The sequence below is a fragment of the Lutra lutra genome, chromosome 8 (assembly GCF_902655055.1).
Source record: "Lutra lutra chromosome 8, mLutLut1.2, whole genome shotgun sequence".
NCBI lineage: Eukaryota > Metazoa > Chordata > Mammalia > Carnivora > Mustelidae > Lutra > Lutra lutra.
The window spans coordinates 127,607,770-127,635,386 of NC_062285.1; the positions used below are offsets into that span (position 1 = coordinate 127,607,770).

Here is a 27,617-nt window from a genome sequence, read left to right on the forward strand (position 1 = left end):
CCAGAGGTGATGCTATAGTCAGAATGCTGACAAACGAGATCTGAGGCTCAAGTCCAAGGGTTAGCTGTTAGCCGATCCTCAGTGGCCCAGAGCTCTGAACTTGTCCTCTGTCTGATGTGTCAGTCGCCCCAAATCAATGTCAGCAGCATTCCTGCAGCCCACTGTCATTCTAGCATGTGAAAGTGACCGGCCCACCCTGCTTCCTTCTTGGAACTGGGCCCAGGCCTAGAGCCTTAGGACTACCCCATAGGCAAACTATCTTGACTTGCTGGGGCATCTAGTTGACCCCATACAAGGGGCTCACCCTGAAGAGAAGAAATGGGAACGGGGGCCCATGTTCATCCCTGGATGGTCCCAGGATTGGGCAGTGATTTACAAATCTGTGAGGTGCTTCTGGCAACTAGAGCCCATATAGGACTAGTTTCAGGTTGGGCTGCCCTGCCTGGATGACACAGCTGATCCTGGCTAGTCCCAGGTACCTGAGGGAGACTCAAAAGTAAAATTTGAGGAATTGACTCTAAAGCAGGGTGGGTCAACTTTTTTTGTGTATAAAGGGTTAGAGAGTAAATACTTCAGGCTTTGCAGGCTATAGGTCTTTCATAGCTCCTCTATTCTGCTGCCATAGAGGGAAAGTAGCCAGACACAGTATGTAAACAAATGGGCATGGCTGCGTTCTAATAAAACTTTATTTATAAAACAGGCAGTGACATGGATGTGGCCTGCTGGCTGGTTTCCCAACCACTTCATGTGGTAGAGGGCACGGGTTTTACTTGCCTGGGTCTAATGATGGTGATAGTGGGACTACAGGATCAAATGATAAATGTGTCTATAATTTTGGTAGATATGGGCCAGATTCCTTTCTACGGAGCTGTTATCAGTTTATTATGGTAAATTTATCATTTACTATCAGCAATATTGTCTGTTTCCCTACAGCCTGGCCAAGAGAATGTTTGATTAGATTTTGAATTTTTGTTAATTTGATAGGTGAGAAAGGATATCTCACTGTGATTTTTTTTTTTTTTTAAGATTCATTATTTGAGAGAGAAAGAGAGCAGGAGGCAGGGCAGAGGGAGAGAATCTTCAAGCAGACTCCCTGTTGGGCGTGGAGCCTGACACGGGGCTCCATCCCAGGACCCTGAGATCATGACCTGAGCAGAAACGGAATTGGTCACTCAACCAACTGAGCCAACCAGGCACCCCTCAGTATGATTTTAATTAGCATTTCTTTTAGTTTGGATATTGAGCATCTATTTGGTTTTTTAATGAATTATGTCCTTGGCTTTTTTACTATTGGATTGTTGGTCTCTCTTCCTGGTTTATAGAAGCTCTTTATATATGAAGGAGATTAGCCCCTTATGTGTATTCTGTCGTCCTTTGATATGGCGGTCTATATGTGTCAGTTAGGTTAAGTGGCTGATAGTGTTGTTCAAATGTTTGAGATACCTCATCGTGGTTCGCATGGAGTTGTCCAGCAGACATGTGGACAAACAGGTCTGGAACTCGGGTGAGGGGCCTAGGCTGGGGGAATACACTTGGGGCTAAGGGCCACAGATGGCATTTGAAACAATGAGGTGGCATGGTCACCTAGAAAGAGTAGATACAGAAGAGGTCATCAATACCGAGCTCTAGGCCGTTCCAGAATGTAGAGATTGAGGAGAAACCATCAGCAGGACAGACACAGGGCTTTCAGTGATGTAGAAAAGAAAGTGGAAGGCAGAAGGTTTTTTGTTTTTTGTTTTTTGGGGGGCGTTTTTTGGGAAGCTAAATGAAGAAAGCATTTCAAGGAGAAAGGAGACCTTCAAAGACTTACAGAGGCCAAATAAGGTGAGAATTCTGAGAACTGATTGTTGGATTTGGCAACCCGGGGACTCTTGGTGACCTTGGCAGGTCTACTTTCAGTAAAGTATAGGAGATAAAGGCCTGAGCTCCAGAGAATGAAGTGATCGGAGAAACAGCGCAGGCTGCTGGGCAGTGCGGGTTAACCTGATGCCTGAGGTTATAAATTCAAAGATCTGTCTGAGCAGTCCTGTGTCTTTTGTGAGCTGTATTCAGCTGCGTGAGTGCTGGCAAGTCAGGGGCTGTGTTTAACCAGAGCTGTCCGGTGAGTCTGAAGGAGGCAGCTGAGGATGCGTGGACTGGTGGACCTAGGAATCGAAGCTGAAAATGAGAGGAGTGTTCAATCGTGGAAAAGTGGTAAAGCAATGGTTTGGAGGTGGAGAGGTGGTCAGAGCCTGGTTTATTATACTTGTTAAAACAAATATCCACAGATCACTCCAGTCTCTTCTAGGTGAGTTCCACACAGGCTTAATGTCCTCCTAGTTTATCAAGAAGTACAACAAGGCTGTATTTCTTACATTTTATTCTTTTTTTTTTTTTTAAGTTTTTTTTTTTTTTTTTTTTTTTTGACAGACAGATCATGAGTAGGCAGAGAGGCAGGCAGAGAGAGAGAGAGGAGGAGGAGGCAGGCTCCCTGCTGTGAGCAGAGAGCCCGATGTGGGGCTCGATCCCAGGACCCTGAGATCATGACCTGAGCTGAAGGCAGAGGCTTTAACCACTGAGCCACCCAGGTGCCCCCACTTACATTTTATTCTTATTTGAGTTTACAACAATTCAGAGACAGCAGATGCCCATTATAAATGGGTATATGATACCACAGATACATTGTAAGGCAAGGAAGCCCGATTACTGAAAGACTTCTTAGAATGTAGTTCATTTGGCTACATCACTGATAGTATATGATGGGGGAACTTTTGATGTCTCCCAGAAGAGACATGACCATAAGTTCCCATTGTATCAGCTTCTAAACTTTATTTTTTAAAGGAAAAAAAAAGGTTAGTGAGCAAGAATAAAAATATGTTTTTAAAAAGATGATCTCTATATAAATAAATCGTCTGATAAATTAGTGAAAGGAAGACGTTTGGAGAGGAGTTTTTATGTTGTATAAAAATAAATACTGTCAATTTACATTATATAAGACTGATAATAAATTATTTTATGGGTAAATAAGTCTCTTATTAGTTGCATACTTATGTAAAGGCTTTCAGAAAACTAGTAAAAAGCTTTTTTTAAAAGGACTCTAGATCCCTTTTATAAATTAATTGAGCTAATTGGTAACTGATTTTTTCCATGTCTTTATTCTTCCTTATGACATACATGCCTTTTAGACTTTTTGTTGCTATAGTGAAGGTTGGGTAGCAAAAGAAATAGGAGACAGAACTCAAATCAGCCACACTAATTACTTATTAGCATCTATGGAAAATGTTAAATCAGGGAAGGTGGTGGCCACTAAATGTTCAATGAAATCAGGCATTAGTTTTTATTTTGAAGTCTTCATTTATCTGTGTTTTTCTTGGTCTTAGAACATGAATAATTTAGAGTTGGGCTGCACTTACCATTAAGACAGATTAGATGGAGGTTTCCTTGTCTGAACCCTAAAAGATGCGGCAATATTCTATTCTACTTTAGAAAATCCTGATGCTCCAGCCTATTTTCTGTCAGTTAATGAGTTAGGTACTCTTGGTACCCTGAGGCGGGGGGGTCATAGAAAGAGTAACTGGCTCAGGAGACCAGAGACCCAGATTTCCGTCGTGATTTCGGCACTTTGACACTCAGGCAATGTTAGAAGCATAACTTCTCTGCGTTTCAGTTTCTTCTGGCACAAAATACAGATAAGAATCTCTCCCTGAACTTATTTGTGGAGCATAACAAATAGCATGGAGGACAAGGGGAGATGGAGAGGAGAAGGGAGTTGAGGGAAATTGGAAGGGGAGGTGAACCATGAGAGACTATGGACTCTGAAAAACGATCTGAGAATTTTGAAGGGGTGGGGGGTGGGAGGTTGGGGGCACCAGGTGGTGGGTATTGTAGAGGGCACGGATTGCATGGAGCACTGGGTGTGGTGCAAAAATAATGAATACTGTTATGCTGAAAAAATAAAAAATTAAAAACAAAACAAAAAAAAAAAGAATCTCTCCCTGATCTGGTTCACAGGTGCCGTTGTGAGTACTATATAATAGAGTGTCTTTGAGTGTGTTTCAGAATAGGTAATGCACTAAAGATGATGGTAAATGCTTTAAAAATGTAGTTTGCCGAGCAATTTTTTCTGTTATAAATCAAGATAGAAATCTATCGGCAAATAGAAACGCTTATGAATCACACAGCCCAAATGTAAATAAGTAATTTACAAATGCTTTACAATAAAAATCAAAGAAATTATTTATGGATTTTTTTAAATAAAAAAAACTCTTTGCAGCTACATATTCATTGACTTAATCGTTCTTTCTTTTAAAAGAATGTTCACTATTTGGCATTATAACTCTCCAAAGGAGAAAGTCTGTAATTAGTTCAGTTCTCTGCCTTGGAAGATTCATTATAAGGCAGAAGAGTGGAATAATTAAAGTTTTAAAATAAGCAAAATATATAACTCTATACCACAGTCCCCTTATTTTAAAGAGTGTAAGAGGAATACGTCCCCCATTATGTTTATAAACAATATACTATTTATATGTTAACCCTAACTCACAACTTAAACCAAAATGATCAACGTTAATGTACATGTTTCCCCTTACCAGTTCAATTATTAGATATCTGATGGTCTTGAGAGACTCTACTGAATTTTTTTAAATGAACAATATGTGATATAAAAATGCTGACCTACTGAATAACTAAAGCGTTGGCCAAGTTTAGGAATATAGGTCAGAGTTTTAGAAAAATATATAGGAAACATAGCACTGTATATGACAGAGCAGAGATAAGCCTGTGCAAACAGGTGATATGTACAGAGGTGACCAACCACTAAGGTAACCCACCAACTTCTCTCTTAAAACAGTAAGCCTAAACGTTCCAACGTCTTCAAAAGAGCAAATGGATCACTTGCTCACTTGAAATCTTATAATAAAATCATGGTGATATTAAATGGTAGTTTTTTTCATAAGAAAAAATTACAATACAGGTAATAAATAGTAAATCCTGGAGAGTAGCAAAATTTGCAGACCAAATGATAAAAGCATATCAATAAAATGTGTTTAAGAATAATTATATAAAGTTAGTATTTCTATAGCACTATAATCTTTGCTATCAACAATCCAAGACTTTGTTCTCCGTCCAACACTTCTCTCTGCCTTCTCTCTGTTCTTCTCTCTCTCTCTCTCTCACACACACACACACACACACAATTTCTTACACCATCCTGTCCCTACAAATGCAGCCCAGTTTATCTTCTGGTTTAGACTATTCAGTCTTCTTAGAAAGATCAAAATTCTTTCACTGAAACAATGGTTAAATATGACCCACTGCTTTCTTTAAAGATCTCTCGAGGTCATTCTGTGTTTCAAGGCTAGCCTACCAAGACCTTACAGAGCTGAAATTCACACTGGCACAGGGAAAAGTAAGTTTATCTTATGCTCAGCAGAACATATTTAAGTCAGGTTGGGAGCTAATAGCTGATCATTTATCCTCAGCTAGCAGACAGATGGGCATAGTTAAAACTGTTAAAGGCTTGGTTTTGGTCCTTTTCATTTTATAGTAGGATTTGCAGGACAACACATCTTTGAGACAAGACAGGCTGAAGTAGAACTCAGTTTCCTCAAACCTGGCATTATTAAGTTAAACAATAATAAATTACATTTCTGCTACATCAGTGATTTTTAATTATTCACTGTAAACATCTTATATTCTTTCCTATTTAATTAATTTCAGAGCTTGAGCGTGTGTCTACATCTATGTCAAATTACCATTTATTCTATGAAAAGCAGCACAAATACTGTTCATTCTGGTTTTAACACAAATTCCTTAAAAAAATGTTAAGGCCATTTAATTGAATCAGGGCCAACTAAAGATTACCCTGGTAGAAGTCAACTACTGATTTAAGATTTTTGAAAAAGAGTCATACGTGGTTGTCTTGTGTTTTCCTTGCTGGGACTTGAGAACAGTTTGTAGGATTTATTAGTCTCCAACGTCCCCATCTCGATCTCCAATAAGCCAAAGAAAATGAAAACTTAAGGCTAAAAGAGCTGTCCCAAGCAGGTCACCCAATGCCGTCAGGTAGGGGATGGAGAAGCTATCCGGGTCCTTCCCTTTCCTCCAGAAGTGATGCACCATCCAGTCAGCAATCCATAGCAAGGTAAACACCTAGAAAACACCAGAGATCATTCCTGTGGCTTGGACATTCCTGGTCCAGTAAATATAAGGCCCACTGGGCCATACGTCTATACCACAGCTTTCTGAAAGGAAGAGCATATGTCAAAGTCAAGAACCATGCTCGAAAAGAAGAAATATTTAACTGGCAGGAAACTTTCCTTCTCACAAGAAAAAAATGACATGTATCTCCGCAATTAATAACTTTTCTTCAATTTTTCCCATATACCATGTCATTTTCTTCAAGCTTCCCCCGAATCCCAGTTGGCCTAATATTTAACAGTATTGCACAGTTGCCAAACCACTGCCTGTTTCAACTTCTCTCTATATGATAAACCTGTGAAGAAGGAAGACATATAAGGAAGGAAATAAAAATTAAATTAAGGAATAACATTCTCCTATTGCAGGTGTATCAAATGAAATGACGATGGGGAACCAACCATTCACTTACTAATTAGAAGGCCATGGGTGGCCTGTCAGGGGGAAGTGCCAGTCAATGCTAAGAACCACCACCAGAAGGGTCCAATGAGGAATGACCTGTCTCCACAGATGCTCAGATACAGACACAGCGTCCAAATATTTTAAAGGGTGATTCAAATACTAAGGTGACAGATGTTAAGTATTTTCTAGGCTATCAGGAAAATGAGACCATCAGAATGCTTTGAATTTGGGGATCAGATATTTTTTTTTCTTCGAATTATAGAGGAGGATCCTCTAATTTCTAAACTCCTTTAGTATTAAAAAGGGGTTTGGGGTTAGAGAGGTCAATGTTCCCTGGTTTTAGATAACTTGGCAGGAACAGTGGCGTGGCGGTGAGCCCTCCTCCATCACCCACTCAACAACCGCAGGCAAGTCACTTAACCTCTCAGATGCTCCTTCTCCAAGTGAACGTTAGAGATAATAATGGCACGTACTTCATGAGAATGTTGTGAGAATAACAGAACAAATCATCAGTCACTGGCACACAATAAGCTTTCACCAGATGTCTGCTACTAGTAGATCTGAAGAGTGTCATTGCTGTGACAGTCTGTGGCCTCCCAGACAGTGAGAGCCCACCCCCGGTCCAGAGTCTACACCAAGGGGCTGTTATCTTTTGCTGTTCTGACATGTTGGCCATGGAGGTGAGGTGCCTTGAGTTCTAAACTTCTGTGTGCTGTGGTTAGCTCTGACATCCTTGCCAGAGAGGAGTCTGGCTTGTCTAAACAGAGAGACAAACATGTACCCATTCCAAATGAGTAAACTTTAGATGTCTTTGGACACCTGTCAGAGAGAGAGGCTGCGTCTTAAGCCCCATTTTCTTTTGCATGAGGCTGTTTCTTCTTTAGTGTTTCTCTGGCAAAGACTGTTTTGGGATCACAGAAAGTTCCATCAGGACAACCTGTGTTATATTTGGAGAAAGCATAGAACATTAGGACTTGGAAAAGATAAGACATGGATTTGATTTCCATTTATCAGCTGTATGACTTTGGGCAAGCTTCTTTCCACTCTGAGCCTAAATTTTCTCATCTGAAGAAAACCCAAAAGGACCTCATGTCTGCCACACTGACTTTGAGATAGTTAATAACAGCCTCAGTCTGGGGTGGGGGGCAGAAAGAGAAAGGTAAGAAAGCAGCAGGAACTCAGGTTACATCATTAAAAGCATAATGTACAGACCAAGACAGAGCGCCATCCACTGGGCCCCGGGTGGGCCAGGCCACAGCTGGGCAGTGTGTTCCGCTTCAGATAACTTATTTCCATAGGAACTCGCTCCCCCTGGGTCTCCAGTGTCTAGCAAAGTGACTGGCTCCCCAAGTATGCCCTTGCTATTTGACCGAATCCATGAGAATCAGTGGGACACAGAGGATCCCAGGAGAACAAGAACGGTTTGTCCTGTGTAGGGAGAGTGGGGGATGTAAACTTAAGGTCATGGCGTCAGGAGATACTAGTTTATAATATGCAGCTTCAGAAGGTAGTTTTAGGCTATGGGAGAAAAGTTACCAGAAGACAGAACGGTTTCCAAAAAAACAATTTGGATTGTCTATAAACAGACCAAGTCCCGCAGTAAACTCTATATTCCTGGAATGTACGGAGGTTCAATAAGGAAACATGCTATGAGTAAGTAATGTGTACAGAAGGAAACAGCAGTTTTGAAGAGAACAGGGTAGGTTATTTCTATGGGATTGGCAGGAAATAGAAATAAATCTGTATTATATGTGTATTATATATATTTATATAGGATAAGTTCACATATATTTATATACGAAAATTTATGTAGTATATACTATCATACATATATGATAGGTAAACAACTTAGGAATTCCTTGTTTAACATCTGCACTGAATGGATTAGATTTGTCTAGAACAGGATTTGGCAATCTACAGCCTGTGGGCCAAATTCAACCTGCTGCCCGTTTTTGTAAGTAAAATTTTATCAGAACGCCACTCTACCCATTTATTTACTTCCTGTCTATTTAGTCTATAATCCTTGCAACATTCTCATGAACTAGACACTCTCATTCATCTGGAGCAATCAAGTCTGAGAGGTTAAGTGACCTGCTTGGCACGGCAATGACAGAACTATGTAGTTGTGACAAAGACCATATGGTCCACAAAACCCAAGATATTTACTCTCTGGCCCTTTGAGAAAAGGTGTGCTGACCCCAGGAGACAAATACTTATTCATATAGAAAGAAATAAAATAGCATCTGTACCGCATATCCCAAAATAAATTCTAGGTAAGACTCAGGTACAAAAAAGCAATACATGGGAAGTTTTATACGACCTTGATGTGGAGAATGATTTCATAAGTAAAATGCATAAAATATTAGTTTATATTAAAGATTTCCATGGTTCAATAAACACCATATATAAAGTTAGAAATCATGCCCCAAGCTTGGGGGGCGGGCTGGGAAAAAAGGCTCTGCATTGTATATAACCGACAAAGAATTAGCATTTGGAATAGTTAAAGAGAATATACAGAGAACTATGGTTTGTAAGAGAAAGGAACAACCCAATAGAATGGAAAAGGAAATTGAAAGTGTTAATAAACATATGAAAAGATGTTCTACCTAATAATACGGGAATGCAAATTAAACCACGTTAAACTCCATTTCATACTCATCTGAGTGGCAAAAATCAATTTTTAAGCAACAGTAATAATGAACCTTGTTTTCTAAAATGGCCTTTTACGGGGAGATGGCACTGTTCAAAGAGGTTCACATGAACTGATTTACTCCTCAAAATACCTCTAGAATATGCTATGGATTATGATTACCTCTTTTTGACATAAAAGGGCATGAAGGCATACGTGAAGTATAGGAAGCCTGCCAGAGATCACACGGAGGGCACACAGCCCGTGGGCGGAGGCAGGCTCCAACCCATTTTATAGTCTAACACTAAAGCCCACATTATTAAACATCAGTTGGTAAAAAGAGCTCCGCAATGGCAACAGGAGCATAAACTAGCACAACCAGTCTGCAGACCAGCTCGGCAGTCTCTGTTAGATCTGAAGATGGGCATTTCTTCAATTCGCCAATTCCACATAGAAACATTATTTAAAAAAAAAAAAAGATTTATTTATTTATTTGTCAGAGAATGAGAGAGAGAGAGAGAGAGAGAGCACGAGCACAGGCAGAGAGAGAGAGAAGCAGACTTCCGGCCGAGCAAGGAGCCCAATGCAGGACTCGATCCCAGGACGCTGGGATCATGACCTGAGCCGAAGGCAGCCGCCTAACCAACTGAGCCACCCAGGCATCCCGTGAAACACGATTCCCGCCCTCCCCCCCTTTTTCTTCCGCAACATGGGTAAAAGGATAAAACTGTTCATGGCTGAAGGAGACTGGCCTGGAAACTCTACTGATCCCGGTCCCATGTGGCTACCCAAGGGACTGAGAGGACCCACATCTTGGGGGACTTGCAGAAACTCTGCTGGGAAACTCTGCAGGCACGCTCTCAGAAATGCATAAGGACATTCCTTGCACCGATGTCCTGGAAGTCTGAAGTTGGAGATAACCTCAAAAGGCTACTGACAAAGGAACGAATAAATTAACTCTTAGGTCACGCAACTGAACGCTACAGAGAAGCTAAAACAAAATGAAAAAGAGCTCCATGAATCAAGAGGAGTATGTCTCAAAAGCCTAAGGTGGAAAGCAGAAAGCAGTAGGAGACTACATGAAGTACGATTCCAATAAGGCTTATGAATATGAAAGACAATACGATGTGTTATTTACAGATTCATTCCGTAGCAGTGCTCGAGAAACATGCTTGGCAGTGACACATACCAATTTAGATAACGGCTCGGGAGGGACTCCAATGAGACCAGGAAGTGATACGCAGGAGGCACCAGCCATATACATGATGCATTTTTATTGATCATTTTGAAGCAGCTGCGTAAATAATTTGTTAAGGGTTGATAAAGCCGGGTAGTAAATACGAGGCTATTTTATCTCCTGTAACTTCCTGCACATTAGAATTTTATAATTAAAAAAATGGGAGCAGCCAGGGCAGCGGTAAGTCACTGACCAGGGCTGCCAGAGCCACCTCTTAGAACACCTACTCAGGGGGACACCCCAGAGAGGAAGTCGGTGTGTCCTGTCCAGTCCATGAAAGGTCCAGACTTGTTAGGACCACGTGGTGCTGGGGCTAATGCCAAAAGGGTACTTAAGTGTCTGTGTGTGGAGTAGGCCAAGGTCTAATTCTTTCATGATTCTTGAAACTGTTCTCCCCAGCTTGGAAAATAGAGACATTTTCTAGAGAAACTGAAGGGGAAAGTCACAGGACTCAAAAGTACTAGGAACTATAAAGTTTGAAGAACGAGGGTTAATTGGAAGACTGCATAGTTAACAACGTGATTCCTTTAGACCCTTGCTTTGTTCTGGAACAGTGGCAGGCAGGAGTGTCTCCCCCCCTAGGGAGGACATCAGATGTTCAAATTCGGAAGGCTCCCAGTTAAGTGGCCGACCCCCAGTCCTCCGACAGGAGAGCGCTCAGTCAATAGCCTTCTCTACTCCAAGCTACCCACACTCTCCATGCCTCCGTCTCCTCCCTGTGAAATAGAGGAAATCATCCCTATCTCATAGATGACATAGTGCAGAATACTTACAACAGTACACACCACATAGAAAGAAAATAATAAATATTTGTTATGATTTAAAAAAATAGTAGCACTTGGATGGCTCAGGTCATGATCCCAGGGTCCTGGAATGGAGCCTGCATCCGCATTGGGCTTCCTGCTCAGCAGGGAGTCTGCTTCTCCCTCTGCCCACCCCGCTGTGTGCACTAGAGTGTGCACTCTCTCTCTCTCAAATAAAAAAAATTAATAAATAAATAACAGGTCCTACATGAAGGAACAAGAACCTGACTTTCCCAATAGCAGCACTGGGAGACAAGGAAGCAACGCCTTCAAAATCTTGAGAGAAAGGTATTTCTAATCTCTAATCCTGTACCCAGTCAATTTTCACCCAAGTATTGAGGGTAAACGATAGCATTTTAAGACATGCATGCACTCAGGAAGTTTTCTCCCATGTTCTCTTTCTTTGGAACTTTCTTGAAAATGTGTTGGCACAAAATGAGGGGAGAACCGAGGGAGAGAAGGAAATGGGATGGGGAAAAAGAGCCAACCGAGGAAAGCAGTGAGGGAAGGCGGCTCTGGGATGAGAGCCGTGCACTGGGCCGGGGAGCCAGAGTCTAGACGCAGCAGGCAGAGGGAGCACAGTGGAAAAGAGGTCTCCACAATCAAGGCCAATGGCAAATTATGATATAATGGAGTTTGGGGGGCAAAAAACTAAGTATAGATGTGTGACAGCTATGATGGGACACTGGGGAAAAAATTAAGGACTGGTACACAGGAAATGATGCCAGTGAAAAAATAGGGCAATTATGTTCAGGAAAAAAAAAAAAGAGAGAGAGAGAAAGAGAGAGAGAAATTTAAAAAAAAAGAAAATATATGTTAAAAAAAGAAAGAAAGAAAATATAATGCATGACTTGGCTCTGGGATAAATGATATTTATAGTCATAGAATATAAACAATACTTATTCATTAAATAAAAATTGAGCCTTCCTATATTAGGAGGAAGAAAGTTGGGGGAATAAGGCATGGGGTAAGATGGCCAGATCCTCATCTACTGTGACTAACAGTCCATAGATAATTTCTTAAATTAAGAAAGCAGAATTAGCAATCCAAGTACAACATAGAGATAAAATAATAGAAATAGCTAGAGTTGCTCTGGAGGACCAATAGTATGTAGTTTTTTAAACACACACATAAAAGAACTTTTTAAAACATGTAACATATCTTTTTTCAATATGTGACCCATGAATGAGCTATGACCTCAATTTAATGTAACTGGTCTTTTAAGAAATGAACTAGAATAAAATAGAATACAATGGGTTAGAATAAAAAGTATTAGCATGTTAATAAGGGTATTTCATACAAATTTTGTTTCAGCTATGAAATTACACGTATATATATATTATTTATATATGTGTGCATTAGTTTCAGTATAAACATATTTCTTTTCTTTCTTGTTTTTTTTTAAGAGAAGGGAAGGGAGAAGGAGAGGGAGAGAGAGAATCTTAAGCAGGCTCCATGCCCAGTGTGGAGCCCAACACGGGGCTCACTCCATCTCATGACTCTGAGATCATGACTTGAGCCAAAATCAAGAGTCAGTTTAACTGACTGAGCCACCCAAGTACCCCCTAAACATGCATCTTACTGAGTGTTGGGGTCAAAAACATTCAAAAGCTACTGCTCTAACATGAACATCTGACATGTTACGTTCCAGGGATCTCACGTAGAAATCTCTGGAAGGAGAAAGAAAACGATGTCATCTCTCTACTTGATCTCTTGATTTCTAGCAAAACACTTATCCACGATAAGCTGGAAACAAATGTGTGTTGCTGAACGGGCTCTACTGATGAATGACCGCATTACTGTCAACGAGGGAATAAACCGTCAAGCCTTCCTCACCTTCACAATGAGAAATCCATTACTTAATTCATAGGTAGGTTGCAGGAATTAAATTGTATGTATAAAGGGGTAAGCAAGCGTCTGTACACAGTCAGTACTCAATAACTATTAACGCCACCCTCGTTGTTCATCGGCTATTAAGCTGAATCTATGATCTTTATTTAAAAGGTTGTTGGGGGATGCCTGGGTGGCTCATTTGGTTGAGCAGCTGGCTCTTGGCTTCCGTTCAGGGCTTGATCTCAGGATCCTGGGATGGAGCCCCATGTGGGGCTCTCTGCTCCGTGGGGAGTCAGTTTGGGATTCTCCTTCTCCCTCTTCTCCTCCCCCCCACTCATGTTAGCTCTCTCTCTCTCTCTCTCAAATATATAAAATCTTTAAAAAACAAAGCTTATTGGAATGGAAGTGTGAACACTGGTTTCTAACACTCACTAACCAATGTGACTTTTCTCTCTGATCCTTAGTTTAGGCTTTTTTTTTTTTTTTTTTAAGATTTGACTTATTTATTTGACAGAGATCACAAGTAGGCGGAGAGGCACACAGAGAGAGAGAGAGAGAGAGAGACAGAGGAGGAAGCAGGCTCCCCGCCAAGCAGAGAGCAAGATGTGGGCTGGATCCCAAGACCCTGGGATAATGACCTGAGCCCAAGGCAGAAGCTTTAACCCACTGAGCCACCCAGGCACCCCAGTTTAGGCTTCTTTAAAATAAATGTCTTCATAGTCTGTTCTAGCTCTGCAGTACAAAGGTAAGAAATTTGTTGTCATGAACTACACAGCAATAGCTTGCCTGACTACTCCCAACCCCTCCCACCTCCTCCCACATTTACTCCATTAATTGGATTTAAGTCCCCTTCCCATGCAATTTCTTTTTAAAGGTATTAGGATGACTTAAAGTTCACTCAGGTTTCAATTTATTAATTTTTTTTTACAAGTTAAGAAAGGATTTCAGTGTTTTTTTGGAACACAGTGTAATGAACTATTAAAATCACAATAAATATCACATACTTCTTAATGCAACATTTTATTTTAAAAAAAACTAGATGATTATTTAAGGAATGCATGCTTTTCACTGCAAAAACACATTGAAATCAAACCAAGGGTAGACTGTTTTTACATCATGTTTGTTTTTTATGAAATATGCATAAATTCTTTGGGTAAATATACCTTCTGAAAAGGCAACTTTGTAGCCTATTCTGCATGTTCTAGAAGTATTGCGTGGAATTTAAATAAATGTCCAAAGTACAAAAATATATATTTGCTTTGGACGATATTCTCTTGGCCGACTCCTTCTTTGAGCTAAAATCAACATTCCCACGTACTAGCATTCCCTCAATGCCCTGAATGCCAGTAATGGCCTTGTGTATTGTGTAAAGAAAGATGATTCTTCAGGGAAGGAAGGCTTAGAAATATGATGCAAATAAACACGAGGAATAGCAAATTAGTACGGTTCTTCCAAACCCCTAACTTACAAAGGATGAATTTATTTCCCATATCAAAATATGCTTCCCTAATCCAGTTCCCAGACTAGAAACCCTACTCATTAAAATCGAATATATAATCGTTTGCTCAGAAGAATTTAGGATTATCAGTCAACAGGAATTCAATCTACTCCTGATATTTAAATAAAAGCAACTTTTCTTTGGTCTGAACTATTTTTGTAAGGTGACAGGTGGAGGAAGGTGGGAAATGGATAGACCTTATTTTGAGAAGGAGCCCATAATATTCCCAAGGAGTCCACGGCACAAAAATGGTGAAGACCTCCTATTCAAAAGAAACTTTTAGAATGTGTATCTTTAAAAGGTACATATACTAGGATACTGGTAGTGTTTTACTTCTTAAACTGACTAGTGAGTGTCCTGGTGTTCACTGAATTATTCTTCTTCATACCTTGTACATGTCATTGTTCATCTACTCAACATTTAATATGATAATTAAAATTAAAAAAAAAATTTGGGAGGCTGGGTGTTCATTAACACTGGCCCATTTAATCCCACCATTGCTTGCTCCCTCGTCTAACCATGTCATTCTGTTCCAATCATGCAAAGAGCCAGTGATAATTAATGTCACTTAAAATTAGGAAATGACAATTAAAATTAAAATGAAAATTAAAAAAAAGGGGGGGAAGCAAAATAAGATGTTTCTTAGTCTCTAAAAAGGGGGAAACAGATAGAAATAAAACATATAAATAGCCATAGGAAATGAACTTCTATTGATTTTTTTCCTACTGAGTTAAATTACTTTAATGCTGCTAGTATCCTCAGAATATTAAGGAAAAGATGCAGCAGGGAGAAACCAGGCTCTTAGCAACTTAGGTACTTCTCCTTCATCCTCGGCCCAAAGCCCAGAGATTGCCCTGCTATGGTAGTATGGAGAGCTACCATCTCCCTTTCAGGTAGGACGACTTTCTATGGGTTGCCTAGTAAAACATTTCACTGAAAAAAAAAAAAAGAATATTCATTCATTTAAAACCATTTATTGTATGCCTTTCCAATATATGTATTATAAATTTGAGAAATCATCTTTTTAAAAATATATTTTTAATAGCACACCAAAATATTTGTGGTCGTGGTCTTTGAGTGTGGGGATTATCGGCAATTTTACCACCATGAGTGTATGTTGCTTTATGATATGAAACGAAGCTCAAACTAGAACAAAAATGCCCATGAAAACGATGACCAAAACGATGACCCCTTCTTGCCTAAGCTCAGCAGAGAAATCTGTTTTTTTCACTTTACTAGATGACATATGGTCTCAAAAAAAACAGATTAAAAAAGGCTAACTTTGAAATCTACAGGAACTGAGTAAGAAATATTGCTAGAAGACGGAACTGCCTGGAAAACATTTTAAAGGTAGGTAAGGTTAAAAAAAAAAAAAGGTGCAGGTAAAATGAAAAGGGTCAGAAGTATAGTTCTGAACTTCTTTGACATGAGAAAGGTAAACCCTGAAAAGAAGACAACTCATTTTAATGGGAGGAAATAAAAGGAAGAGGCAAAGAAATGACAGAGATTTGAAAATTGGTCTTTTCTTGATACAGAAGGGTCTCTTTAAGTTATTGGTTAGAGACAGAATATGGAGAAAGGCAGGGAATTAGAGTCGGGAGTACAAAAGGAAGGAACATGCATAATTAATCTAATTCACCTCTTAAAAAAAGCAGCCATGACAAGTGACAAGCATGGAAACCCAGACATAATCCACTTGGACTTCCGTAAGGTTAGAGAGACAGCATCACATAGAGATTCATAAATATAATTACTGCTGCTGTTGAAATCCTAGCACACTGAAAACTCTATGTTAAGAGCAGAGAATAAAAGGATATTGATTTGGCAGGGATCACAGAGAAAAACATCTACATTAGTTTTGGTTACTTGGCATATCCGTAGCTGTAAAAACATAAACACTCCTATAAATGAACTGAGACCCACATAAAGAAGAGAGTTTGCAATTAAGAAGAATGACACATGATTTCTTTTGAGACTAAAATTTAAAAAAAACATGTGAAGGCTCAAAAGAAAGCAGTTGCATAAGAATAGACATATACATCAGTGGAATGGAATAAAATTTAGAAACAGACCCACATATACATAAACTGATTTTGACAAAGACATGAAGGTCATTCAAGGCGGGTAAGGATAGTTTTCCCAATAAATGGTGCAGGAACAGCTGGGTATTCATAAGGAAAAATATGAACCTTAATCTGTCATTCACAAAAATTAATTCAAAATGGATCAGAGACAACAAAAAGAGCTAAAACCATAAATTTCTGGAACAGGAGAAACCCTTCATAAGCCAGGCATAGGCAATGGTTTCTTAGGACAAAGAAAAGCACTAGTCATAATGAAAAAAAAAAATGATAAGCTGACTTTATTAAAATTGAAACCTCTGCTGTTAAAATACATGGTTAAGAAAATGAAGAAGCAATGTATATAACAAAGGACTTGTACCAAGAATATATAAAGAACTCTTACAACTCCGTAAGCCAGCCCACCTTTAAAAACAGAGAAGACTTGAACTGGATCATTTTCTTACACCACACAGAAAAATAAACTCAAAACGGATGAAAGACCTCAATGTGAGATAGGAATCCATCAAAATCCCAGAGAAGAACACAGGCAGCAACCTCTTTGACCCTGGCCACAACTTCTTGCTAGACATGTCTCCAGAGGCAAGAGAAACAAAAGCAAAAATGAACTATTGAGACTTCATCAAGATCAAAAGCTTCTGCATAGCAAAGAGAACAGTCAACAAAACCAAAAGGCAACCTATGGAATGGGGGAAGATATTTCCAAATGTCTTATCTGATCCAGGGCTGTATCCAAAAATCTATAAAGAACAAACTCAACACTCAAAAAACAACAACAACAAAAAAAATGCATTGAAGAAATGGGCAGAAGACATAAATAGACATTTCTTCAAAGAAGACATACTAATGGCCAACAGACAAATGAAAAAATGCTCAACGTCTTTCAGCATCAGGGAAATACAAATCAAAACCACAATGAGATACCACCTCACACCCGTCAGAATATGACAGATGTCGGTGAGGATGTGCAGAAAGGAGAACTCTCCTACACTGTTGATGGGAATGCAAGCTGGTGCAGCCACTCTGGAAACAGTATGGAGGTTCCTCAAAAAGTTAAAAATAGAGCTACCCTATGACCCAGCAACTGTACTACTAGGTATTTATCCACAGGATACAAACATAGTAATTTGAAGGGACACCTGCACCCAATGTTTATAGCAGCCATGTCCACAACAGCTAAACTATGGAAAGAGCCCAGATGTCTACTGACAGATGAATGGATAAAGAAGATATGTGGGGTGTGTGTATAATGGACCACTACTTAGCCAAGAAAAAGAATGAAATCTTGCCATTTGCAACAATGTGGATGGAACTACAGGGTATTATGCTAAGCAAAAGGAGTCAGCCAGAGAAAGACAAATACCATATGATTTTGCTCATATGTGGAATTTAAGAAACAAAACAGAGGAAGGGAAGGAAAAATAAAATAAGATGAAAACTGAGAGGGAGGCAAACCATACAAGATGCTGAACTCTAGGAAACAAACTGAGGGTCGCTGGAGGGGAGGTGGGTGGGGGCATGGGGTAATTGGGGGGTGGGCCTTAAGGAGGGCGCTTGATGGAATGAGTACTGCATGTTACATGCAATGGATGAATCACTAAATTCTGCCTCTGAAACTAATTTTTTAAAATAATAAATTAAAAAAATATATAGAAGGACTCTGAAGAGTTTTCTTTGCAGCAATAGCCTATAGTAAACTACAGCCTACAGGCCAAATCTGGCCTGGCACCTGTATGGCCCACAGGCTAAGAATGGTTTTGATATTTTTAAATGGTTGAAAATAATTAAAGGGAGAATAGTATTTTGTGACACACAAACATTATAAGAAATTTAATCTCCAGTGTCCATAGCAAAGCCTTGCTGGGACCCGGCCGTGTGATTCGTATTTATTTATTTATTTATTTACATTTATTTACACAGTGTCTATGTTGTGTTGTCACAGCAGAGTTGAGTACTTGTGACAGAGACCATGTTGACTATCCGGCCTTTTCCAGAAAAAGTTTGCTGATCCCTGCCCTAGAGTATAGGACCATTTTCTGTCATCCTCTAATAATAAATAATGAGATTACCAGGTTAAATTCTCAGTCCTTTTACTTATCTTGTGATGGAGTAGAGAGAAAAAGACTTTGGAGTAGTACAGATCTAAGTTCAAGCTTTAGCTATTACTTAACTGCTTCTGTGACTTCCAGTAAATTTTTTAAGTTTTCAGTCTCTAGGATTTGTCATGTGGAAAGTAGGGAAGACTATGCACATCTCAGAGGACTGCTAAAAGGATTACGTGAAATAAGGATAAAATGTCTGGCAGCTAACAGGCACTTAATACATATTAGTTCTTATTCTTCTTGTAAGTAAGGTATCCAAGAACAGTGGCTCATCAAATCCGGGTGAGAAGAGAACGTTCCCGATTACTCACCAAACAGTTTTTGAATTCATTCGAAGCCACAAGCTATTGTTCGTTACTCTGTCTCAGTTATTATTCTGACACAAGGTAGTTATCAAACTTCATTTACTTTTGTTATTGTTGTTCTTTGTGCCTTTATCTGTATTTAGTGTAAATGTAACAATATGTTATGTATCTCTTTGGGTCTGGCTTCTGCTCAGACAATGAGGAACTGTGTCAATATTTGCCCAGATACTCAAAGTACACTCAGCACATCTTGAATCCAATTTAACAAATATTTATTTATACATAACACAGAAAATACTGTGATAAGCTTCATTAAGAAAAGAATACAACACAGTTATTGCTTTCAATGAGATCAGAATCTGCGTGAAGAAACATGACTGAAATGCCTAAAATAATCGGAGAATACTATAAAGCTGGATACTTCTTTGAGAATTATTTACTTGAACAGGCAGGGGCTGATGCTGAGTCTACAATGATGAATGACATCATCCCTGGTCTTTCTATCTACATTCAAGCACAACCTTGTCTGAAAGAAATGCCCATTATTGAACTAAAAACAAAACCAAACATAATATAGACTCAACCAGAAAACAAAACCAAACATAATAAGACTCAACTAGAAAATCCCTTGGAAAAAAAGATGGAAGGGACCTTAGGAGAGCTGGACAGTAATACCAGTCAAGAACCTAAAACAGGTTCTGCAGAGAACCTCCAGAAACAGATGATTCATGGAAAACTGACTATTAACACAAGATTCTCAGAACAGAAATGACCATACAAAGTAGATGGCTTCCATACAAGACTATCAAAATAACAGTTGCAGTGACAGCTAACGGAATGGTTTTAGACTTTCTTGGGGCCAACCAAAACCACTACTAACACTCATGTTACTTATACCTGACCAACATTACAGATGAAATAAAGCAATCTCTATCTGAGCTGAAGAAAAGGCAATCTAGGGGCCCCTGGGTGTTTCAGTGGGTAAAGCCTCTGCCTTTGGCTCCTGGGATCAAGCCTCGCATTGGGCTCTCTGCTCAGTGGGGAGCCTGCTTTCCCCTCTCTGCCTGCCTCTCTGCCTACTTGTGATCTCTGTCAAATAAGTAAATAAAATCTTCTTAAAAAAAAAAAAAAAGAAAGAAAAGGCAATCTGGCTACCTAAGGAATGCTTAAGACTTCTTATCTGGGTCACGTCTGAAAAATCTTAGGTTATGCTAGTGACCTATACTGGAGTCCCTTCTTCTAATACTTCTCATCATCCTCATTTGCCTCACAGTCCTTTGATGTTTATTGTCAAGCGCCCCAAATTCTTCGAAAGCCACTGTGCCGGCAGATGTTTCAGCAAATGGCTCAAAGGAAAAAAAAATGACATCAGATCTTCACAAATGAAACCTCATCTTCCAGAAGAACCAGCAACATAGGTGAAGGTCTGCGCAATCCCTAATGATCTCCTGCAGCTTCGACTGAGTGGAGAACAAAAACAGAGACTGGGGATTGAGAAAGTTTGCGCACTCTCAGGAAAACGCTGATGATTCCTTAGCCATGTAACCAAGAGCCATCAGAACTGGTTTTGAATCCATTCAATCAACAAACAACTTACATTACTGAGCACTCTTTAAAAGCCAGCCTGTCAATGACCGTCCTTACTTCTGAAGCAGCCAATGAGGAACAAATTCAGTCCAAGACATATCGGCTTGGGAACAAACCAAACAACATTAGTCACACCCAAGTAACCATACTTCTACAGATGGCGTCAACCCACTCGTGCCTTTGAACATCTGCCAATCCCTTAGCTCCACAGTTCCTCTAAACTCCTATGTAAGATCGGCAGTTTGCCGGGCTGGAGAGATCTGCCTGATCCCAGCATAGCTCCCTTACAACAGTGAGCAATAAATTCCACTCTGTCTTCTTCTTTTTTTTTTTTTTTTAGATACCCAATGATGGTCTCATCCTCCTCTGACTTCCTTTAAATATTCCTTTTATTTATTTATTTCTAACTATTTTATTTACTTATTTGTGTGAGAGAAAGAGGAGAAAGCACAAGCAGAGGGAGCAGCAGGCAGAGGGAGAGAGAGAGAGAAGCAGGCTCCCCACTGAGCAGGGAGCCCGATATGGGACTCGATCCCAGGACCCCAGGATCATGACCTGAGCCGAAGGCAGACACTTAACCAACTGAGCCACCCAGGAGCCCCAACATTCCTTTTAATAATACAACTAGAACTAACATGGACATTTAGCTTCAAAATTTAAAAAAGTGGTGTATGGTCCTAAATATTTATTTTTTAAAATAAGCCAAAAATGTTTAATTACAAAATCAATCAGGTCAGTATTTCTATGGTGAATATTCTGGGATCATGACCAAAAAAGACTGTATTCTGGCAGATTTCTTGAGTAATGGTTTTTACGTTTTCCAATTAAGTTCTTTCACGGGGCTGTGTTACAAGATTTTTGTCGGTGATGTGAGAAGTCCTCTAACTCATGTCTGCGATCTCAGCAGGATTCAGAGCACGGCTGGTTACATCCGAACCAGAACACTAGAAAAAGATGGCTCAGCTCCTCTGGCCCTACCTTCATCTTCATCAGGGTCGACAAACCTGAAAAGAGTTCCCTTTCTCAATGCTGTGCTACCCAGGGATCCAGCATGCTATGCCTCCAATGAGGCAGACAATCATTTCATCTTCCATGCCTGACTGGCTTGTAGTCCCAGCATACTTGTCTAGAGAATTAATCATAAATATGGATTTAGGGAAGTGTCTCCATTTCCAGAACCTACCACCTAAGCTACAGTAACATCACCACACTATCGTATCACAAAAATACAATCACAAGGTTAAAAAAGAATCTCAAAAATTCACCTGTTTCGGGACGCCTGGGTGGCTCAGTTGGTTAAAGCCTCTGTCTTCGGCTCAGGTCATGATCTCAGGGTCCTGGGATCGAGTCCTGCATCTGGCTCTCTGCTCAGCGGGGAGACTGCTTCCCCCTCTCTCTCTGCCTGCCTCTCTGCCTACTTGTGATCTCTGTCTGTCAAATAAATAAATAAAATCTTTAAAAAAATTCACCTGTTTCAACTGCCTACGTTAAGGTAACCATATTCATCAAATCCCAAAGCTAAAGTAGACATTTTTATAACGAGAGAGAAAAAAATTCTTGGAAAGTTGATCTCCCCCCTCACATTTCCTCTGTCATTCTCTTCAGGCTTTCCTTCCAGCCCAAATTGACAGAAACCAATTAAGAGACAGAGGCAGACTAGTAACACAGAAAGAAAGAGATCCTTACTTTCCATTTGAAATCTGGTGAATTTAAATCTTGAGGAGACAAAAGAATGTGAATGAAGTCAGTCAACCTGTTAAAAGCCCCTGGTTGGGGCTCCTGGGTGACTCACTCAGTTAAGCATCTGACTCTTGGTCTCAGCTCTTAATCTCAGAGTCATGAGTTCAAGTCCCACATTGGGCTCCACACTGGGCATGGAGCCTCCTTAAAAAAAAAATAATAATAATAAGAGACACCTGGGTGGCCCAGTCAGTTAAGCGTCTGCCTTTGGCTCAGGTCATGATCCCAGGGTCCTGGGATGGAGTCCCATGTCCAGCTCCCTGCTCAACGGGAAGCCTGCTTCTCCCTTCCCCTGCTTATGCTCTCTTCTCTCTCTCTCTCAGACAAATAAATAAATAAAATCCTAAATAAAAGTAAAATAAAATAAAATAGATGGCCCTTCTTTTCACCCCAATGTTCATAACAGCTATGGCCACAGTCACCAAACTGTGGAATGAATCAAGATGCCCTTCAACAGACAAATGGATAAAGAAGATATGGTCCATATACACAATGGAGTATTATGCCTCCATCAGAAAGGATGAATCCCCAGCTTTGGTATCAACAGGGACAAGACTGGAGGAGGTTATGCTGAGTGAAATAAGTCAAGCAGAGAGAGTCCATTATCATATGGTTTTGCTTATTTGTGGAGCATAAGGAATAACACAGAGGACATGGGGAGATGGAGAGAAGTGAGTTGGGGGAAATCGGAGGGGAAGACAAACCATGAGAGACTGTGGACTCTGAGAAACAAACTGAGGGTTTTGGAGGGGGAGGAGGATGGAGGGTTGGGTAAGCCTGGCAGTGGGTATTAAGGAGGCCATGTACTGCATGGAGCACTGGGTGTGGTGCATAAACAATGAATCTTGGAACACTGAAAAAAAAATTAAATTAAATTAAAAAATAATAAAATAAAATCCATGGTTGCTTAGTTCTTTCCTTTGAAATGCCATCTGGGAATAGGAGTTGAGTTAGTGCAGTAATAAAAACATGTATGAGCATACCAAGTAATGAGGCCTACTGTGTGCCACACATTTAAACATCATTGCTGCTGTGCAAAGAGGAATCATTATCCTCATTTTACAGGCAAGAACAATAAGACCCCCAAGGAATGAAGTAACTTGCCTAAGACTAAGCCAGTGAACTCTCAGGGAGGGGCTGGTTATCCCAGGATTCTGGTTAGGCTGTGCTGCCACCATTCGTACTGAGAAGAATAACTCTAAGGAATTAGTGGGCACTGGAATCAGAGCAGGGACTCTGAATGCTAGATTCCATAGGTACTGATTCCCTAAGAGACTCATTGCTCCAAAAATCCACAGCTGCTGAACAGGATGATATTAAAATAGCGAGACAGTAATGGCACCTTAACATGGATAACCTCTTTTCATCCTTAAAACCACCCACACCGGGGTTAGAGCCTCTGCCTTCGGCTCAGGTCATGATCTCAGGGTCCTGGGATCGAGCCCCACATCGGGCTCTCTGTGTGGCGGGGAGTCTGCTTCCCCATCTCTCTCTGCCTGCTTCTCTGCCTACTTGTGATCTCTCTCTCTGTCAAATAAATAAAATCTTTAAAACAAAAACAAAAATAAGAACAAAAACCACCCACATGGTGGGTCTGTTCTTAGTCGATTTTCACAGATGAGAAAACACAATCCCTGAGAGGTCACCTTGCTGAAGCGGACACAGGCATAAGTGGTAGAAACCAGAGCCCAGAGCCTTAACCTTACATACTATAAACTCTACCGCATCAGATGATTGTGTCAGATCCCTCAAGTTTGTTGCCAGTGGAGCTAATTTTGAAAATCATCGTTTTCTAAACCCAATAAGCTCTTCAGTCTAGTCTTCAAGATCCTTCATGATCTTGCCACAATCTGTAATTTTCAACCTCATTTTCTGGAAATTTTCTTACTCTTTTCTGTAAATACCCCGAGTTTGCTACTTCCTTTTGCTGAAATGGTATTTTCTAGGGATCAACAAAACAAAATTTTATCCATTCTACATCTTCCTCCCAGCGTAGGAAAAAACTCTCCCACTGCTGAAATTCCATAGCACTTTGTCCTTCTCTCAGGACACTCAGGACATATCTGTGTTCTTGAGTGGATTCTTACTTGACTTCAAAAGACACAGATTCTGGGGCGCCTGGGTGGCTCAGTGGGTTAAGCCGCTGCCTTCGGCTCAGGTCGTGATCTCAGGTTTCCTGGGATCGAGCCCCGCATCGGGCTCTCTGCTCAGCAGGGAGCCTGCTTCCCTCTCTCTCTCTCTGCCTGCCTCTCTGCCTACTTGTGATCTATCTCTGTCAAATAAATAAATAAAATCTTTAAAAAAAAAAAAAAAAAGACACAGATTCTGTGTAAACTCTGCGGAATGAATGCCCTTCTGAGGCAAAATGCCTGTCTGGAAGAAATAAGATGATCTAATGAAACCAGAGAAAAGAGACACCTTTAAGTCTTCAGAAATTGCCATCCTAAGAACTATGACCCTCTAAGAGCACAGCAAAGTGTTAAACTTATTCTTGTAAAACACTGTGGTTAGGATAGTAGACTCTAGACCCCATCTTGCTGTGTGGACTTGGACAAGTCACTCAACTTCTCTCTACGTCAACTGCCTCACCTGAGAATGGGAATGACGAAACTTAGCTCATGGAATTGTTGTGAGTACTCAGTGAGTTCATATACGTGAAGTGCCTACCAGTGAATGGCTCATAATAAAAATAAATGTAATACAAATACTTGCTTTTACTGTTTTTAAAACTTTGATATATATTGGCTGAGATGACCAAACTTCAAGAAGGGGAAGGGAACTGTCAGAGATGGAAGGCGTTCAGAATGAACAATTTAGATGATAAGACCAGTACTCTTTTTCTCCCACAAGATTAAGAGGAGATGTGACTGAAGATTATAATATGACTCAAATTATGGCATAAAGAGTTGAACACAGACTTCAGCGTAAAAACAGACCCATTACAAATTAGCTGTTTGAAAAAAAAAAATTAGCTATTTGGACATGGAATACAATTTTGCAGGAAAACATGTTCTGTATTGCCTTGGTTTCTGGCCAAGCCATAAAAAGCCAATTTAACTTAGTATTACTTTAGTAGTAATCATCAATTCTCATATTAATAGAAGTTGCAGTTACCAGCTCACTTTAACAGTAGCATATATATTCCTCAGTGTGTACAACAATGCTTTGTAACAAATCATCTTTAGTGTAGAAATAGGAATTCACAAAATCAAACATCATGAATGCAGGAGGGGGATAGCTAGGGTCACTGTGCTTCCTCGTTTGCCCAGGGTAGTGATGGTCTATGCTGGTCATTCTGATTATCAACAGCTCCCTTTCAACTCTCAAAAGTGTCTTGGTTTGGGCTAAAATGATACGGTCACTTTAGTGTTGCTATCTGCACTCTTACGTTACAAGTGAGGGGTCTAAGCCACATAGCAGTGTTGTGACTTAGCCAAAGTCATGGAGTTAGGAAGGGACCAGAAATACTTATTCCTTAGTCTGGGAGTCGTCCTGTCCCACTGCATGTACTCACCAGTAGCAGGACCGTGGTGATGACAGTGGTGGCTAGGATCTGGGGCACAAGCAGTGCACGTGGCATGAAGTCTCTGTGAGGAAGGCTCTCCCCCATCCCAGAGCGACTCGACAGCATCAGGAGCTGAGGCTGGAGAAGTTTAAGGGATCTTTGTTTGTATGTCCTAAGCCTGGCCTACTGCCCGTGGCTTCCTTATGGGTAAGATTATGGGGAGAGTGAGGAATTTCATTTGGACATGTGACGTTTGAGATGTCTTCCAACATGCAACTGGAGACGTAGACAAGGAGTCCAGACTAGAGAGATCAATATGAGGGTAAATAAGGAAAGGGAACTACCTAATTTAAAAAAAAATTTTTTTATTTATTTATTTGACAGACAGAGATCACACGTAGGCAGAGAGGCAGGCAGAGGGAGAGGGGGAAGCAGGCCCCTTGCTGAGCAGAGCGCCCCATGCGGGGCTTGATCCCAGGACCCTGGGATCATGACCTGAGCTGAAGGCAGAGGCTTTAACCCCCTAAGCCACCCAGGCGCCCTGAAAGGGAACTATCTAAAGCTGAGGGTCCCCATCAGAAGAGCAAGAAAAGAGAGCTGCAGTAAAGAAGAGGGGCCAAGAGGAAGGTGAATGGTGAAAAGCTTAAAAAACAAAGTTCTCAGAGCATCGAACAACCAGCTCCAATAATGAGGAGAAAGAAGAAATGATGGCTCTGACAATAATGATGACAGACTGTGGCCACGACCATTACTGGAAACTTACTATGTCTCAGGAATTCCACCAAGTAATTTATACACATTAGCTTAGCCCTCATTACTGTCCTCTGAGTTAGGGGAAAAAATAAGGCCAGGGAGGTTACAAAACTTGATTAAAGTCACAAAATAAGTAGCAGAGCAGAAATTCCCACTCATGTCTGACTCAAAGGAGCTCTGATCTTTTTACAATATTCTGCATATTGGGATCTTATCTTCTCTCTTCCTTCCTTTGTCCTTATGTGACATTTGTGATGACAGGTAGCCTGGCTTAAAATATTTTTCTTCTGTGGGAAGATTAATTTTATGTCTCTATTCATAGTTAAAATGGTACTAAATCATGTGAACGTGACTTCAGAACTAATATGTGGTCAGTGTTTCTTTTCGTAAGTATATAGACCGTATTTCTGCCCCGAGCATGTTCTGCTAGATAAGAAATTGAGGATGTTTGCTCTTCATTTATACCATTTGTGTTGTGGCTGTGGTCATATAACAAACACAGGTTTCAAAATGACCATGAACTGTCATTTGTAAGACAGAAAGCCTTATCAGGAAATTCATTAGTTGATATCCTAATTGTACATTTTATTTTGAGGGGCATACGTTTGCTCATTTAAGGCAGGCTTGAGATTTGCTAAGAACAATTCTTCTGAGAATATGAACCTGTGCAATTTGCACATAAGTATAAAATTCAAAGCCAATTACTATCTACTGAAAGGGAGTAACAAAAACTAAGGAGAGTCCTGTTTTTATTTTTTATTTTTTTATTTTTTATTTTTATTATTATTTTTTAAGATTTTATTTATTTATTTGACAGACAGAGATCACAAGTAGACAGAGAGGCAGGCAGAGAGAGAGGAAGGGAAGTAGGCTCCCCGCCCAGCAGAGAGCCCGATGCGGGACTCGATCCCAGGACCCTGAGATCATGACCCGAGCTGAAGGCAGCGGCTTAACCCACTGAGCCACCC

General features: G+C 40.3%; 1 protein-coding gene across 11 annotated transcripts in view; it reads right to left on the reverse strand.

Moving 5' to 3' along the window:
* The window catches only part of SLC41A2 (solute carrier family 41 member 2), a 127,421-nt gene that overhangs the window by 9,619 nt on the left and 90,185 nt on the right, over positions 1 to 27,617 (reverse strand). For 9 of the 11 annotated variants that reach the window (XM_047742201.1, XM_047742205.1, XM_047742196.1 and 6 more), the window contains one exon: positions 3,969 to 6,129. The exons of 1 other annotated variant lie outside the window; for it this stretch is intronic. In XM_047742201.1, the coding sequence (XP_047598157.1) occupies positions 5,944 to 6,129 (186 nt within the window). In that variant the 3' untranslated portion in view covers positions 3,969 to 5,943. Of the gene's footprint in view, positions 1 to 3,968; positions 6,130 to 15,230; positions 15,510 to 27,617 lie in introns of those variants that run through there. One more of the 11 variants, XM_047742207.1, reaches the window with a different exon arrangement.